At 36.2% G+C, this 18,064-nt stretch overlaps 1 protein-coding gene across 6 annotated transcripts in view; it reads right to left on the bottom strand.

Moving 5' to 3' along the window:
• The window catches only part of sh3pxd2aa (SH3 and PX domains 2Aa), an 83,149-nt gene that overhangs the window by 52,451 nt on the left and 12,634 nt on the right, over nucleotides 1-18,064 (bottom strand). For all 6 annotated transcript variants that reach the window (XM_043239630.1, XM_043239976.1, XM_043240236.1 and 3 more), the window contains exons 3-4: nucleotides 3,374-3,449; nucleotides 1,760-1,836 (exon numbers count right to left, since the gene is read on the bottom strand). In XM_043239630.1, coding sequence (XP_043095565.1) covers nucleotides 1,760-1,836; nucleotides 3,374-3,449 — 153 coding nt within the window. The remainder of the gene's footprint in view (nucleotides 1-1,759; nucleotides 1,837-3,373; nucleotides 3,450-18,064) is intronic.

The following is an 18,064-nucleotide window of genomic DNA, read 5'->3' as shown; positions in this document are numbered from 1 at the left end:
AAAAAAAAAAAGTCAAATAAAAGCTGATTGATTAAAAATAAAAGACATTTCCTGAACTTTACTTAAACTTTTATTCAGTCTTTACAAATATTTATGTTTTCTTTATTTGGCGGCATTTCTCATTAATATTTACGCACGCTTTCATTTTATTACATTTTTTAATCAGCTGACATTACAGATGGCATCTTAAAAACACAAGTTAAGATTAATTACATTCTCTAAACTACATTTGGATGTCTTTTTATTAATTTCCGTCGTGTGGATGTCGTGGAGATTGTTGCCACAACAGCAGTTCACCCAAGATATCCCATGATGCTCCCTCACCATCTCTCTATCCCAGCCACTTTATCAGCTACTCTCCACTTGTGTGTGTGTGTGTGTGTGTGTGTGTGCGTTTCTGTGATAAATCAGTACATGAATTTGTATAATGACACAGGTATGACATAGGTATTACAAGGTGAAGGTGACTTTTCAGGACACTGGCCCACGTCCCCACTTTTCAAAACGCTTATAAATCATACAGAGTGAGTTTTTTAGAAAATCTAAAAATAGCCGTTTCCTGTAAGGGGTAGGTTTAGGTGTAGGGTCGGTGTAGGACAACAGCACATACAGTTTGTAAAGTATAAAACTCCCATGGGATGTCCACACTTTTCACAAAAACAAACGCGTGTGTGTGTGTGTGTGTTTACAAATGCTGTGTGTCTGTGTAGATTGTTTAAAAAAAAACATGTTCTATTCCATCAGGAAGAAGGGGGAGGAAAGAAAAGAAGACAAGTCACTCGAGGGGAAATGATAAAGAGGAGGAGAAATGGAGAGGAGGAAGAAACAAGCTGTTAAATCCCCCAAACATTATTTTAAAGGTGTTACTGGGTAACCTATAGCTACTGGCAAAGCAAACTTGAACACCAATAAGTGCAAGTGTTTGTTTGGTGTAATTTATACACTTGGGTAACCGAATGTGACGTGCTTGTCAAAGACTTTAACGGACTCGTTTTCACGCGTGTTTCAAGAGTTTTGTTGTTCAGCGCATTAGCATAATCTCATTTCAACGAGATGGGAGATACCGTCTGATAATAAGCCAGATTCGCTCTCAGAACATGCATAAAACTCCGGCGCATTATTTCCTTTCGTTAAGGGTGAAATTTGTGATCTGGGAGAATCTGACACTGCTATTTGAGACTTTAAACCCCCTAGAGGAAATCAAAACAATAGGCTGGGGGATCTTGATAAGAAATAAACTAACTAGTTTCAATGCAGCAACGCTGTTTTACTGATTTATTTAAAAAGCTGACCACCCTTAAATACATAGCATAATTGTTTTTAACAATACATGCTATCCAACTCACAGTGCACACACAGCTGCTAAATAACTTTATTTATAGTGTATATCTTTTTGACATTAATTTTGTACTTTCTAAGTAATTCTTCTTTGAACAGCAGAAGAACCTCAGAGTATCGGTAAGAACGAAAAGGGCTTAACGTTGAACCCTGAGGAACGCCGGTGTCATAACCACACTCCTAATAACGTTATCAACCTCGTATGCTGAACGCACACGTATGTATGCGAGCAAAACATCTCCACGACATACACAAACAACAGTGTTTGTCAAAGGAAAGGGCTATAAAGAACCTCTCACAGTCGAATGGTTTTCCAAATAAGTCATACAGTGTGCACGTATTAAATACGAGAGTAAAAGAGGACAAAACCCAAAAGCACTGACAATGAGGCAGGAAGGAAGGAAGGAAAAGAGAGACTTACTCTACAATAGTCGTCAATAAAGCGAAGTCTCTTCATGGCCACGTCTCTCACATGACTTCGTCGGAATAGGATTTTGCCTTTAAAATAAAAGGTAAAATGAATTATGTGGTCTATTAAATCATTATATAAAAAAGGTATGTGATAACATAATGAGATATATATATATATATATATATATATATATATATATATATATATATATATATAATGTTATCTAGTTTTCAGAAAGAATTTTTTTGCTGAAATTGCACAAATTACTTTAATAATAGTTTTGAAAGCAGATAAAATGCCTTAAAAATAATACATAAATCTGTATTTATAATTTATATTGTTACATGATTGATTTATTTTAGATTTGATTTGCAAAAAAATATATTTAAATTTTAAATAAAATAAAATAAAATAAAATAAAATAAAATAAAATAAAATAAAATAAAATAAAATAAAATATGCAGCTTAGATAACTATGTCAATAGAGCAAATCAGACTGGCCCAAATGAGAATTAATAAATAAATAATCTTTATTACTGAGCCCCACTCACTGCTGTAGTCCAGTGCAATATATAATAACCCATAAAAAAATGTTTAGAAACATGATACACAGAGCAGCTACTGAAGAGAGACGCCATGTGTTCTTCTTCAGATCTGGAACATCCTAATCAGATTCAGACATTTGAAGAAGATAAGATCACCACATAACACCAAGCTCCAGCTGTCATGCTCTCCTATCTCAAGCTGCTTACACTCAAGGAAACACTGAGAGATACTCAGCACTCTGCAGAACGAACAAAACCTTTACATAAACCATAAATTCACCTTGACTTTTTTTTTTTTTTTTTAACTCAAAGTAATCTAAAATGTTATGTTTTTACGAATATAGAAACCAACAGCTTAGAGGAAAATGAAACAAAATACCACACCACGATATGAGGTCTGCTGTAATAAATAAATAAATGAAAAAACAGCAATAGTAAAACAAAACTCTTAACAGCGTATAGCTATATTATGTGTATAGATAGAAATCTGATCTGTCCCTCTTTAAGGTCCCGGTGGAGTATAATAATCAGAATGGAATTAAACGAAGAGTGAACAGATTTAATGGTTTGACACCCGACACCCTGTTATTCCCTTACAAATGCTCTGAATGGTTTTATAATCCACTTAATATTCTAGTAATCTAACCAATTACACTGCATTCCAGCAAATAATCCAATGGAGCCGGTGATAATCTGAGCTAATGTGTTCGTACTGAGGGATGTGAGAACTAACAGAGAGAACCGGAGGGACTGCTGGAAAACAAAGAACAAGAGAGACACTAAATGTCCGGGGAATAGAGCAGCCGCGTCAGCAAGCCGGGGAAAACGCGTCTCGATCTCTCTGTGTCTCTGTCTCGCTCTTCTCATTTTCTTCTTATTGATGGCTTTTGTTCTCAGGGAACGGTGCTGCTCATCTCAATGACTCGCGTGCCCGCTTCCCGCATGCGAGCAAGTCAAGAACGGAAGCACGACCCCCGTCCCAGCATAACCGTGACTTATCGTGGACAGATCTGCTGACGCCATGTGTGTTGTGTGCGTAGAGGAGAGGAAGGGGAGGACAAACTCCTCCTAAATTCACCTGGAAGAAAAGGGATAATCCTTTTTTTGGGATCTTTCTGCCCTCCCTCGATTGGGAACTTGTCGAGAATCTGCATCTGTGAGAAGACACAAGAACGCAAAGGAAAAATGTGTTAATAACAGACACCATCAACAATGTATCTACAATACACTGCTAACAAAGTCTTTTCACGTGCTCGCGTTTCCTGAAAACCCAATTTGTCCCATTTGGGCATTTTGAAGTGCAAACAGCTGCAGATTATTTGGAAGTATCCCACGAGCAAATGTAAATCCGAGCTCGAAGAATTAAAAACAACTACAGGAAACCAGCAACCGAGATTCTTCATGAGCTGCTCCCATGTAAATGTGACCCTTTAAGAGCTATGGCTGGAAACTCCCGGTGGGCTGTGCTCATTAGTAAAAAACATTTACCAGAACTGAGAGACTGAGCTGAAGTTTAGGAGTAGCTGCTGCGGAAATCAAATGAAGAAGAGAAAAACGACGAGGAAAGGATTACAAGGTTAAAGTAACTCTAAATGAAAATGAGTAATAATAATGTCCTTTAATAAAAAAAAGGCATTTTAGAATTTTTAGGTATAGACTATTGAGAATTTTAAAATGTTTAAAATCTCAAAATCTTACGAAAATCGAAAAAAAAAAGATCAGTTTCAGTTGGTAACATTTTTTCAGTTTTTACGGTAACGCATTTATTAAAAAAATCCAAGCATTTTTTTTGCATTGTTACTCCAACCTTAAGGATCCTTAAGAAATCATTCCAATATGCTGATTTGCTGCTCAAGAAACACTTATTATTATTATCAATGTTGAAAATGGTTGCGCTGCTTAATATTTTTTGTGGAAATCGTAATGATTTGTCAAATCCAATTGAATCAGTGAGGTATGGTCCAACTGGTGAATCAGACTGAATACAGAAAAACGTAAAAAGGCATTTCGAGCATTGAGGCTCTCTTTCTCTTTCTGTCTCTTTTTACATGTCTTTCTATCTGGCTTCTCTCTCCCATGAGGCCTGTCAGAATGTCTTTTCTCCTGGTTCAACAAGGTCAGACAGTGGAGGGAGGACACACCAGATGTGCAGCGTCTCTCGCCGTATCTGCTGGTCTTGCTGAAATACCTCCCCCAAAACCTTCTTGGTCGTGCTTTAAAATGATTCCATGGCACACAGGGAGAGGAGTAATTGAAATCTGAGCTAATCCGTAATTGAGGACAGACAAAGATCACACACACACACAGCCAACCCCTGTATTTATATATACATATATATATATATATATATATATATATATATATATATATATATATATATATATATATATATATATATAAATGGGGGGTCAGTGCTGGTACACACTGATAAGTTGTGAGGATCTGGGTCAGATGGCATGATAAATTGGAGGATAAAAACAAATCACGTCTCACAGATATCACATGTCTTGCACTTTCAGTTTCACAAGATCATGAATTTATTCTGCTGATAATATCACAATATGTTTTTTGCTTTGTGTAGAGAGACTCTCTACCATAGAGCAGCTACAGACATGTATGATTCGTGTCAATCTTAACACGTTCAGATGCTGTTGTTGTCAAAAGTTTGGAATCATAACTTTGTTTAATAAAAAGCGGTGCTTTTTTTCTGGAAACTGTGATACACTACCAAAAGTACACTTGAGGGTTTTTTTTTTTTTTTTGCTTTAAAGAATATAGTTTTTATTTAAAAGAAATGCTGTTCTTTCAAAAGTTAAATTTCTTAAATAATCCAGAAAAAAAATGTAACACAGTTCTACAGTAAATACATGAAATCAATAAGAAATGTTTCTTGAGGACTAAATCGGCTAATTAGAATGATTTCTGAAAGATCAAGTGACACTGAAGTAATGATGCGAATCACATCAAAGGAATAACTTAAAATATATTCAAATAGAAAGAAGCTATTTTAAATTACAATAATTTACAACTCGGTGTGCACAAAAAAAAAACGAAAAGTAAAAAGTAGAGGGGAAAGAAAATCAAGATATTGAGATAGGTGTAGAATTTAAAAGGAAAGATATAATGAGGTAATGACATAATGGATAAGGAAAATGAGATGAGCAGGAAGAAAAAACAGAAGAAATAAAACGACAGCAAACAACATAAAAGAAAATTAAGAGGCTGCTGGTGAAGAGGAAACATGAAGATGTGAGAACAGATCGAACAAGGAGAAGTTGCTGTATTTCCCAACCACCAAGGCACCTGGAAGACTTCCTGAGTCTCCATAGCAACAGGGGGTGGGGAGAGAGGAGAGAGAGCCGGTGATTGGATGGCGGGGTGTGTGTGGAAGAGAACGGACAAGAAGAATAGAGACATACACACAAATATACATCTATACCACCAACCATTCAGATACAGGGTTTGAATGGTTTTTATATAAATAAATAGATAAAATGTCACTGCTACAATGCTGGGAGGGTCATTTGCAAATAAATAAATAAATGTTATTGTTTATAATAATTATTATTGTTGTTGAGAGAGAGAGAGATAGAGAGAGAGAGAGAGAGAGAGAGACAGAGAGAGAGAAAGATTTGGAAACCACTGCTAAATTGATACGTTTCTAAAGTCACACTACAAAGCTGCACCAGCAGGACTACTTCAAATCCAGCTCCATGTGGTCTCCTATTTGAGATGAGAGTGATTGTAACTCCAGCAAAGTCAGAGATAAGTGTGTGAGCCACATAAACCTCGTAATTAGCCTTTTCAAGCAGCTGCACCAGGGGGCCCTTCTGGTAAAACACAGCCAAAGAGTTTGAGGACGCTGCAGGAGAGTGAGCTCTGTCATGCAGCTCCATCAATGGGCTTATTCAAGCCAAAACTTCAATGCATATTTCATGACTCTTAAAGAGTGATCCTGCTATAGGGAGCCAGAGGGGAGCTGCTGTGCAATAGTCTACACCTTTGTAATATTTAATTGGTTTAAAGAGTCTTGTACAGAATATAGCACGAACAATCTCTTTCTCGTCCTTTTTGCTCCTTTTACACACATGCACACATCCCATGACCCAAATAATGGCGATGGTCACGTGACCTCTTGCTAATGCTTGTGAACAGAGCTCAAGTAGCGCGATGTCATAAACAGCCAATTACAGAGTTCGGTTTGTGCAAGTTCTTACTTTTTCTAAAGACGTCTGCTTCAAAGGAAAAACGTTTTCGAGAAGAACTGTGAAGTGTTTAGAAATGAGTCAAACAGACTCTAAAATGACTCGTTAAGTGAGTTTCAGCAGGGTGACAGATTTCCAAACTCGCACGCGGTATAATCCACCTGGAAGCACACAGAGCGCCGTCAGAACATCTGCCCAATGAGCTGCTTTTGCACAGGGAAATTATAAAAAATGTCCTGCGAAGAAAATTAAAGTCTCTGTGATTGCTAGGGTGCAGCTTGATGGATAAATAAATAAATATAACATTATATTGCATTGTATTGCAATAATAATATTAGTAGTAATAGTAATATAACAATAGCTATTATCATTAATATAATAATAATTTTGCAAAACCAACATTCTTCTGCAGCACAGTATAATAATAATAAATACATAACCACTATTATTATAAATTATATATTCATTATTATCAGTAATATTATTGCTGTTATTATTAGCATTATTATGCAGCTAACAATAATGATTCATATTTAGCTATTCTAAAATGCTCACATAGCACAGTAAAATAAAGTTATTTTAATTAACTTATTTTTTATATATATATATATATATATATATATATATATATATATATATATATATATATATATATATATATATATGTGTGGTCTAATGGCATTTGAGAAGTCAAATCATAAAAGGTTACACTCTAAAGTGTATTCATTACTTTTGGGTTAAGGGTTTGTTCAAATCCCTAACCTCAAGTATATAAGCAATAGTAATGCCTCAGCAAGCAGCACTAATAATCAAAGGTGCCCTGTTTGGGTACAGTAAAATAAACCCTCTGGCTTTGGCGTTTTAGCCAGCTTGTAGAAACTGCTTTCAAGCTGATCTAAGATCAGCTCTTTCCCTTCCAAAACACTGGAGCGCCTGTCTTAAATCAAGCTAAAGGCGACTGGTAGCCAAAGGGTGAGAGTAGTTACACTGATCCAAGAACGCAATAAATCCCCTGATTACAGCATTACGGGCAGCTTTATTGATTCCATTTGAGTAAACAGTGTGAGGGATGGAGTAAAGCATGAGAGAAAGAGAAAGGTTGAGAGAGAGGGAGAAAGCTGTATTCCTTGAAGTATTCTGTTGGCCAGAACTCTGATTGACAGGACACACATGGATACAATTGCACGCAAACCTAATAGCGAGTGTGACTCACTCCAGGCCTGCACACACACACACACACACACACATATATATGTATAGGTTACTAATGGACAGTGTGAATCAAGTCCGGACATGCATTAGTGAGCACAGTATCAGATTTCAGAAGACATATGTGCACTTGGACTGACAACACACTTGCACACACATATACACACTCTGCATGTACAGATCAGGGCTCTTTCTGGTGGGCAACGAATCAGAAGGTTTTCTGTGATGCTGAATGAGCAGCAGCCAAACACTGAGTCATCAAAGAGCACTGCCTGCCACACGACCACAGCCAGTCAAATTTGCTACAGACCCTGTGAAATCAACATTTTGCGGCTTTCGCATTTGTGTTTCATTTGAGGTCAAATATATGCTTGTGCACTCTGCGCAGTGACAAAATTCACTTTAGCGGACGCATTTTAACTTCACAGTCACTACCTGGTGTGAAATCGGACCACAATTATTGATGACTCATCCTGCATACATACACTAGCTTTTAAAAGTTTAGAGTTACAAAAAACATTATGTTATGTCCATCCAAAATACAGCAAAAACAGCGATAAAAATTTAAATATCTGTTGTGGGGTTTTTTTTTTGTTTGTTCTCACAAATGTGTACGACCTCTAAACCCCAGTGGGTGGGTGGGGTTAGGTCTAGGTACTTTGTGCAAATACATACGAATTGGGCAATTTGTAAGATATTGTACGCATGGTTTAGCACAATTACAAAAAACAAAATATCTTTATATTGCTATGTGACTTCGCAATTGAATCTCTAAGTATCTCCGAATTGTTACTATATATCTGTTTTTCGTATAGCTGTTTTTCTTAACTGTGATTTTATATCTTGCAACTTTATATCTTCAAACCGCTACTGTATATCTTCAGATGTGACTATAGATCTAACAATTATGATTGTTTTTCCCAGTAGTCACATATTATATTTCAATACGGTTTAATATCTTGCAATATGATTTTAAATTTCACAATTGTAACTTTGTGACATATAGTCACCTAGTTTTTCTGTAATCGTGATTTTTTAAAAATATTTTTACAGTTGTGACTTTGCATATGCAAACTGTTACCGTTATGACTTTACTTCTCCCAACCATGCCTTCGTATCACGCGATGTGACTTGTCTCATTTTATTTTAAAGTTAATTTCACAATTACCCTTTTTACACAGTTGCAGGCAGCCGAGGCGGAGCTGCGGATCTCTGGGTTGTGAAATGACAAGATTGTTCTGTGTGTCACAAGAGATGCCTGATTCAACCTACAGGTCCATTTTAAAATTAATCACACGCTGACACACAAATTCCTGAATGTGTCATGTATCCCTCACCTGTCTCTTGTTACATTTGGCGAACGTGTGTTACGCGCGCACACTGGAGACTAAAGAGGGACAAGAGAGCGCTTTGGCACATGAGTAACTGTGTGTCCTCGCCGACTATTTCAGCAGCATATGTAGGGCAGCCAGCAGCAGGGACAGAGGGCTTTGGCAGTCTCGTATGCCCACACCCAGATTTAGACCCCGATCTCCTCAATCTCTCCATATGAGGAGCCAGAACTGGCTTGAACCCCAATCACAGCTCCACACTGACCTCAGATCAGTAATACAGCGCTGGGCCAGGTATGGTTGTGAAGACACAATCAGGGCATGCTGTACTCTTATTGACATTGGTAGAGTTTCAGCAGTACAGATGGCTGATACTCACTAGCTTAGTGCCATTGACCTGACATGTATAAGGAACCTGTGTCGCGTCGGTTCGTATTGTATTGAATATGGTGTGTATCCTGTAAAGGAGATTAGCAAAAGTGTTACTGCACATCCTGGTGTCACAAGTTCTATGCATGTTTTAAACGGAAATGGAATTTACAAATAAATGTAAAAAAGTAATTCAGATCTTACAGTTGTGCCTCTAATTCGCATTACTGTATCGTAATGTTCTCATAAAAGTCTCTTGCATTTCAGTTGTTATTTAATTTGTTGCAAATGCAGCTTTGTATATCACAATGAGACTTCCTGCAATGTCATATAAAAATGGCAAATTGTGACTTTGCTTCTCGTAAAAGCAACTTCATCTCTCAATATCACTTTGTTGATTTCTTAATTCTTAATTGAGTTAAAAAGTCAGAATTAAGGAAAACAATATGAATGTATGTTGCAATATGACTATATGTTCATATTGCTACTGTATATTTAACAGTTTTGCAGCATTGTAACAATTACAAGAAACAAGACATTGTATCTCGCAATGACTTTAAGCTTGCAATTCTTGTAAATGTAACTTTAGATTTCACAATGTGAATTTATATATATTTCATTATAATTCAGTTTAGATAGGGATTTAGAATTCATTATAAATCCCACAACTGTGACTTTCTATCTCGCTATTTGATTTCAAATTTCATATCTTGCAATCTGAATTTGAATATATTTTGCAGTATGACTTTACGTTTCAGAATATTTCATAATTTGACTATTATTTGACCAAACTGCACAATTTTCTCAATTACGAGTAATTTGAATAATTTCATATTTTTACTGTGTACCTTACAATGTATCTTAATAACATTTTAGTATGTTGCCTATTTCTGTAAATCTGATTAAATATAATTGAAGATGAAAAATGCAAGACATCTTTAAAAATAGTAAGAAATCTTGACTAACATTGTAAGTAACCTTCAGGGGGGAAAATAATAAAATGATACAAAGGTAACAGTAGGAAGCGTACCTTGAAAATGCCTCAAATAGAAAAAAGAACTCAGTCCATGCTTTGTTGGATGTCTACTACAACGAGCGAGAGAGAGAAAGAACATGTGTGTATATATCAGTATGTGCCAAGGGACTTCCCCTGGGAGAGTGGCAATGCCCAAAGTAAGTGTGTGTGTGTGTGTGTGTGTGTGTGTGTGTGTCTACTGTAACCAGGTGCAGAGAAAATCCCAGGAAAATCTGGGTCACCCGAGAAAACCAACACTTCACATAAACTGGACATATAAACACGACCTGCTCTTATTCCTGCCAGAGACATAATTACATATTCCACATCTGTACATCACAATGACTATATCCACACAGAAACTGTGCTTCAAAGTCAGACACATTCATTATTCCAAACCTCTCTGAATTTCCATGTTTTGTGCCAACCAGTCTAACTTCAGCACAGGGGATCAAACGAAGAGACGAGCCCATCCCAGTGACCGTGTGTGTATAAATTGTACAGTAAAATCTCCAGAGGGAAGAGTTTAAACAAACATAGTCCTCCCTTTCAGAGAAAGACTTCTACAACTAACTCAGTTTAACGCTGGCTTCCCGTGCACACCCTTCCTTTTGGGGTTTTGTGTGACTTTTTGGCTGAATTGTAGACCAAAGAGAGATCCATTTATTTATATTGAGTGACCTTATTCACAAGATTTGTGCCACACAACTTAAATAACGTTATCAAGTGACTAAAACATTCAGCAACTGTGTGGTAGGTAACAAGAAGTCAGATGCTATGGACACAAAAGCTGTTCCAGTTAGAAGACAGCAACATTACATGGACAGTATTCTTTGGCAATATATATAATAATAATAATAATAATAATAATAATATATATATATATATATATATATATATATATATATATATATATATATATATATATATATATATATATATATATATATATATGTATATATATATATACATACAGTATATATGACTAACTAATAATAATAATAATTAGAATTATTTTACTGTAAAAATATATAAAAACTATATAAAACCATTATCGAGACTTTTTCTTTCTTTTTAAGTTTATTATAAGAAAATTAAGTAATTCATTAGTGCTTGCATATTATGGGAAAAAACAAAGAAGGTCAATAACAAATCTAGTTCAAAATGCAAATACCAGATTCAAAATATAATCCAAGATAATTATATTACTTAAAATGTTTGAAAAAACAATACTGTAAAAAAATGTATTTATTGTGGCCAAAATCAAAATACACTGACCATGGCACAGTCATACATTTTTTTCAGATAATAATAATAATAATAAATCAATCATCCAAAATAAAAAGCAATCATCCAAATAAATTCTATTTTAAATGTGACATAATAGAACTGGGCAAAAAAATTGATTCACATCATTGACTCTTACCTGAAACAAATTCAACCAAATTTTTGTATGCAGTTTAAACACTACATGTACAATCTCAGTCTCAGTTGTCTGCAATCTGTTGCAGAACAGCTTAGATGTCGTCCATGGACCCACTGAATAAATGGAAAGGAAATATTTAACTATTTTTATTCTAATAGCTAACAGACTGGTTTCAGTGGTACACGCTCTCTCAAAGCTTGTTTGTGTGGCGATACAGACTCTAAGTCTGCAAAAACATCAAAAGACATCAGAGAGGTGGTCAAAAGCCCACAGTCTGGCACCAACACAGAGAAACGCACAATAAAGCCACATTCAGACATGCGAGTACACACACAAACATGACCACAGCCACAACAGCAAACACATCAAAAGACTCCCATTTCATTACTAGACCCAAAGCATCTATAACAACGCTGGCACATGCGTCCAGATCACAGAACTTTACATCCAAAGCTCAGTAGCTCTGGAGGCTCTCCAATTACGTTTCATTTAAGCCTTCGACTTACAGATGGTTTGTAAGGAAAAATTACAAAAGAAACAGGCCCAAGTTGGTTTGCAGGTCTGAAAGACCAGTGTAAACCGGCTACGAACAGCAAACCAGCTTACGATGGATTAGTCAATCATAATAAAGAAATTCTGAAGGTCTCTTTCACACTCTCTGGTTGCTCTTGAAACTAAAACATCAACTAAAAAGTTAAATCAAGAAATATCCAGAGTAAAATGGAAACCTCCTTCTAAATGGACTGGACTGTGAAACACTAAATTTAGTCTCTCTCGCTCTTCTTGCTTGTACAAATCTGGCCTCAGATCAGGAGCCAAGGGCAACTTCTCTCTTCACCACAGGCTCAAAACCCTCCATTGTCCCTTTGAGCACAAGGCCAGTGTGTCTCTGAAGTGTAGGTGTCGGTCTTCTGACTACAACTCGACCTTGCTCATGAAACAGGCCTTTATCCAGCTTCAACAATCGGGCTCCTTCTTCCCACACTGACATCAGTACAGTATGCAGAACGGAGCGTCCCTGAACGCCCCCAAAGCGCTGAGGCCGTTGGTGGAGATGTGGCGTGCCTGCCATGCCTTTGTGGTCTAGACACCCGTTTTGGATTTTCGGGCCGGCCCATGCTGCCTACACATTCCCAAATCTAGACTGAATGACGCTCCATTGGCCAGAGCACGTACTTGGGGAGATCATCCGGTTTCAGAAGGGTTCATGTTCTGTGGACCAAGGAGTATAAGAGAAGATACAGTAAAATACCTATAACCTAGACTAAATAAATAATGCACAAAATGAAATTGGTTGTGTCATATGGTCTCTTGGAGCGGGCCCTAGCCATCAAAAGTCAGTCTGAAAGTCTACCTATACAGCTCAAAAATCTCCCCATATCCGCAAAACCAGGAAACATTAACCATTAAGCTCTTTACCTATACATAGAGATCCTCTCAGTCAGTGCATGTTAAATCCTGCAGTCAGCTGATCTTGGTTTGGTCTTGGACAGCTTAAGCTGAGTACAGCTGACAGAGTCAGCTTAGATGAGAGGAAAACGCAGAGCAGATGTCATGACTATGTTGTTTTGTCAGGTGTATTGTTCTTATCCTCATCTCAACCAGCTTAGCAGCCCACACAATGACGCTCTTAAAGCCTGGGGAGCCTGCATACACAACTAGGCTTTCAGATCACTCAGGAGCTATCAAGAACCCCAGTACATTGATTACAGAATGACGCATCAAGCTCCCCTGTGCTAGAATTGTGCCTTTCACAAAAGGCTTTCATTTTATAGCAAAAGGGGGTTATTCCTCACTAGAATTTGCAAACCTACATATTTTCAAAACAGAGTATCAGTGGGTTGTTTGAATGACTAGACAACTAGTTGCTCGTATGGAAGCCCTGATTTTTATTTTTTATGTTTTAGAAGAAATATCTTATAAACTCACCAAGGATGCATTTTTTTAAATGGCAACCTTTTCAAATATTATCAAAAATTTATAACTCTAACATTTACAATAACTCATTTATTCATGTCAAGTCGTCAGTTTCGCATGACCTTTCAGAAAACATACTAATATGGTGATATACCATGATACCTTTTTTGGATTCGTTGATTAATAAAATGTTACATTGATACAATAAAATTTAATTATTGTAACATTAGAAGCATATTTACTGTCATATTTCATTAATTTAATGCATGTTATATATAATATTCATAATAAAATATAAACAAATAATACAATAAATGAAACAGTAACAAAATAATAATACATTTTTGTTTTGACTTCATATTTCTTTTCATTTCACTTCTTGATTTCAGTGTGCTGTCTTTCCCATTTCTATTATTAATAAGCTGTTAGAAAGCTAAAACCCTTGGGTAAAGGTTATGTCTCTAAATTCATGCCATTTAAAGGATGTCCGATACAGATAAAAATGTAAAAGAAATCCAGTTTTAACCTAAGAATTGACTAGCCACTTAACGGATGACTGATCAAGTACCCCAACCCTTTCAGACCAACTGTTTGTTAACCCTTTTCCCAGCTTCTGAACAACTGTACCATTTACCGTTTTCAATTTCTCACCTTCTTCCAGATAAAATACAGGCTAAAAAGGAGCACAAATTTAGAGTGAGGAACAAAAATCCAGGATGAATCACCTCCCGCATTATGCAGATGTCAGGACTCTGCAGTGCTGTACGATAAGATGAAGACCTGAGTGTACTCCAGTACTGGAGCATGGCCAGATCACTCGACAATGAGACACACCCACCTCCTCTAGGAGTAAGAGAGGAGCAACCTCTCTGCTGAGTTCACCTCTTAACATTCTTCTCACAATAATTTGTTCTGTACCTGCGTATCCAAATGGTATAGAGGCCTTAGATTTGGTCTAAAGAATCCACTCTAACCAACCTCCAAGCTTTGAGACAAATGCAAGTTTTAATTTTAATCACGCAATTGCTACTAGTCTGCGGTTTAAAACGGCCTTTATGTACTCTGAGTTTGCTATACACAAGCTCCGTGGGTGGCTGCTCCACAGAGACCAGACAGGACAAAATAAACCTGAAACTTCAAACAAGAACCTACAAGTACAAACAATACGCACTTCCTAATATACATCCAAGAATATACACCCACCCCTTAAGAAAACTGACCATAGTGCTTGCATAATAGACATAGTTTAGCTGTGGACAACCATAGGTAAAACAATCATCACTACTTTTAGATGTTTCTACAAAACAATTTTCTTCCAAGTACAACGGTAAAAAAATGTACCTATACATACAAATCACTAGTTTTTAGCTGAAAGGAATATTCACTAGTGGCAACCTTTTGAACACAAATTATGATTACAGGGCAGATTTTCTTTTTTACAGCTCCTTGAATTATACTTGTATAATTATGCTTGTACCATAATGCATTTTTTTAGTAGTAGTAAACTTGCTCGGTAGCGCACCTGGTTTTAGCTGGTATGTTATTTTCAAATAAGGTGGGACATTAATCTTGCAACAAAAGAACAATATTTTGCCAGATTCACATACTTATATTATTATAACTACATTACTTTGCAAGTAGCAGCATAATATAATTTTGCAGCAATGTTGCCAGACGCCAATATGTTATGTCTTATTAAAAAAATAGAAGCTTAAACACATTTGAACTATAACTGCATCTGCCTTTGTTATAATAAAAATGAAGTAGATTATTAAGCAGGAATCTACAACATTTCCACAGTTAGTGCTGATAATAAGGATAAGTCGGATGGCTTATCCCTTCCAAACATTTACCATAGCTACCTGTCAAACTAGCACAGTTCCTGCAGTTATACTGCTACAGGAAAAGCATCGTAAATTATTGTGGCGTCTCTTTTAAACAGAGTAGGAGGCTTTCAAAATCTTTTCTGGCAAGGCAAATACAGTACCAGCCTAACCACGGTTTTATTGCTCTATCAACTGCATGGTAAGGTCTTTCGCTGTAAACTATAGTTACCATGGTAAATGTCTGTTCGGGATAATTAAAGGACGTGCAGAATATGATAGCGTTTGTGAAGGTACAATTAAGGCCAAACTTGCAGATGTCGTACATTTGAGTCTGCACGTGTGTTTGGATAACTAAAGACCTCGACTCAGCTAACAGAAAATTAGCTGAATGAAAGCACAAGGCCTTTTTCTTGGCCAGCATGACTGATTTTGTTTTAAATGAACTGTGGAGCATTAGAAAACGGTAAAATAGTGTTTAACCAGCTGCCGGTGTGTTAGGGAAGCTTTTAAGCACAGTTCGCTTTTCTAACTTGGAGTTCAACTACAATGAACAACGCTAATGCTAACCAGCAACGCCGAAAGATAATGGGAACTTAAGGATTGATGACTGTACTAATACAAAACTAAACCACCCACAGGCACTTTTACCAAACAGCTTCCGTATTCTTCTGTTTCAGACCACAACATTTGGCTTTATTCATGCTACAGTCTATATGTTGCAAGTAGGTATTGATAACATCATAAGAGTAACTTTGGGGATTGAATAAATGAGAGCCTCAGTTGTGGTTGAGATGAACACAGTGCTAAATGTGGTAAATAGCATTCAGAACATTACTATTGATTCTATGTGCATTTAGAGTACATATACATGACTAATGGAAAATCGCTTTAAAATTGCTGTGGTCAGTCATTTTTAGATGACTCTTACACTCTCTAAGGCTGCCTTTATTTAATAAAAAATACAGTAAAAAATTTTATATTGCAAAAAAAAAATACTATATTAAATAGAATGTTCAAAAGAAAAGCTTTTATTTGAAACATATCATTACAACGACATCGTTAAAACAGCCTATGTGACTTTAGGGGTTCAACCATAATTTTATGAAGCTACAACAATATGAGAATTTTATGCACAATGAAAACAAAAATAAAGACTTTATTTAACAGTTTCTCTACTCTGTGTCACCCTATAGCACCAGTTGTATCAAATTGATGAATACATTTTAGGGATGCACCTAATGTTCGGCAACCAAAATTGTACAGCTGAAAATAAAAACCCAAAACACAGGAATAAATTAGTAAGACAATATGATAATAATAATAATAATAATAATAATAATTACAACAGCTCTATTAATACATGTGTTATAACACTCACACATAGCGTTCAGATTGGGATGTGTAATATTTTTCAATGTTTTAAAAGAACTCTCTTCTCTCTTGCTAAGAAATGCTGCATTTATTTGTAAAGTAAGAATACATGCTTGATTGAAAAGGGGGGTCTTAATAATATATTTTTAAAAATTTGTAGTGGTATTTGTTTTGTAATAGATTTTATTTCTTTGAAAAGCCATATAAAACTATTTTAAAAAACACATTTTGGCTGTTTAATTTATTCAATGATAAAAAAAAAGGGTAAATATATGGGGTAAAATGCAAAAGCCCATGTTTGGTATTCGGCCTTCGTTCCAGTGTTTCATTTTGTTCGGCTTTGGCTTCGGCCAACAATTTTCACTTCAGTGCATCCCTAATAAATTAGTTAGTTATTTTTATTTGAATAATCATCATTTATTTCAAAATCTTGCTAAATCCAAACCTTTGAACAGTAGTGCACTCGCAAGCGCTGTCCCAAACACACAAACCCAAACCTATATTTGTGTATTTACATAGAAACTACTATTTGCAACTAGAAACCCAAACTCAACTACTAGTACCGGTAAGCAGAGTCAGCACAATCAGGTGCTTTATACATTGCTAGAATGATCTAAAACATCTGCTGACGTCTCATAAAAGGCACTTCCCTTTTCCTTGTGTTTGTTATTGTTCCTGTATGGAGAGGCAGGAACTCAAGAGGAGGGAACTGATTGACTGAGTCTCAGCTTATCAATGGAGGCTTTGACTTCACCCAGTACACAACATGGCCGCCATTAGTCCTCCGTTAAACACTGGAGTCTTTGAGAAAGAAGACTAATCACCTCAACAGACTGTAGATGGACATAAAGAGCCCTGAACCCCTACACACAAATGCATCCCTAACAAAAACTGTACAGATGTCGATAGTATAATAATATGCCATAGTTCCCAATCAAATACCATGGTATACACACTACTTCAAACTACCTCAAAGTGTTATGAGGCATGCCCAGTACAGGGTTTATGTATTTTACAGAGATTGTAATCGCAAAAAGGAATTTCAATCTGATAAAATAGCCAGATTTTCTATTGTTTTATTACTTTTCTTGACTTTTGTT

Source organism: Puntigrus tetrazona, chromosome 1, assembly GCF_018831695.1.
Source record: "Puntigrus tetrazona isolate hp1 chromosome 1, ASM1883169v1, whole genome shotgun sequence".
In the NCBI taxonomy this organism is placed as follows: domain Eukaryota; kingdom Metazoa; phylum Chordata; class Actinopteri; order Cypriniformes; family Cyprinidae; genus Puntigrus; species Puntigrus tetrazona.
Note: the sequence above shows the minus strand (reverse complement) of the source record. Positions and strands in the feature narration are given on the sequence as shown.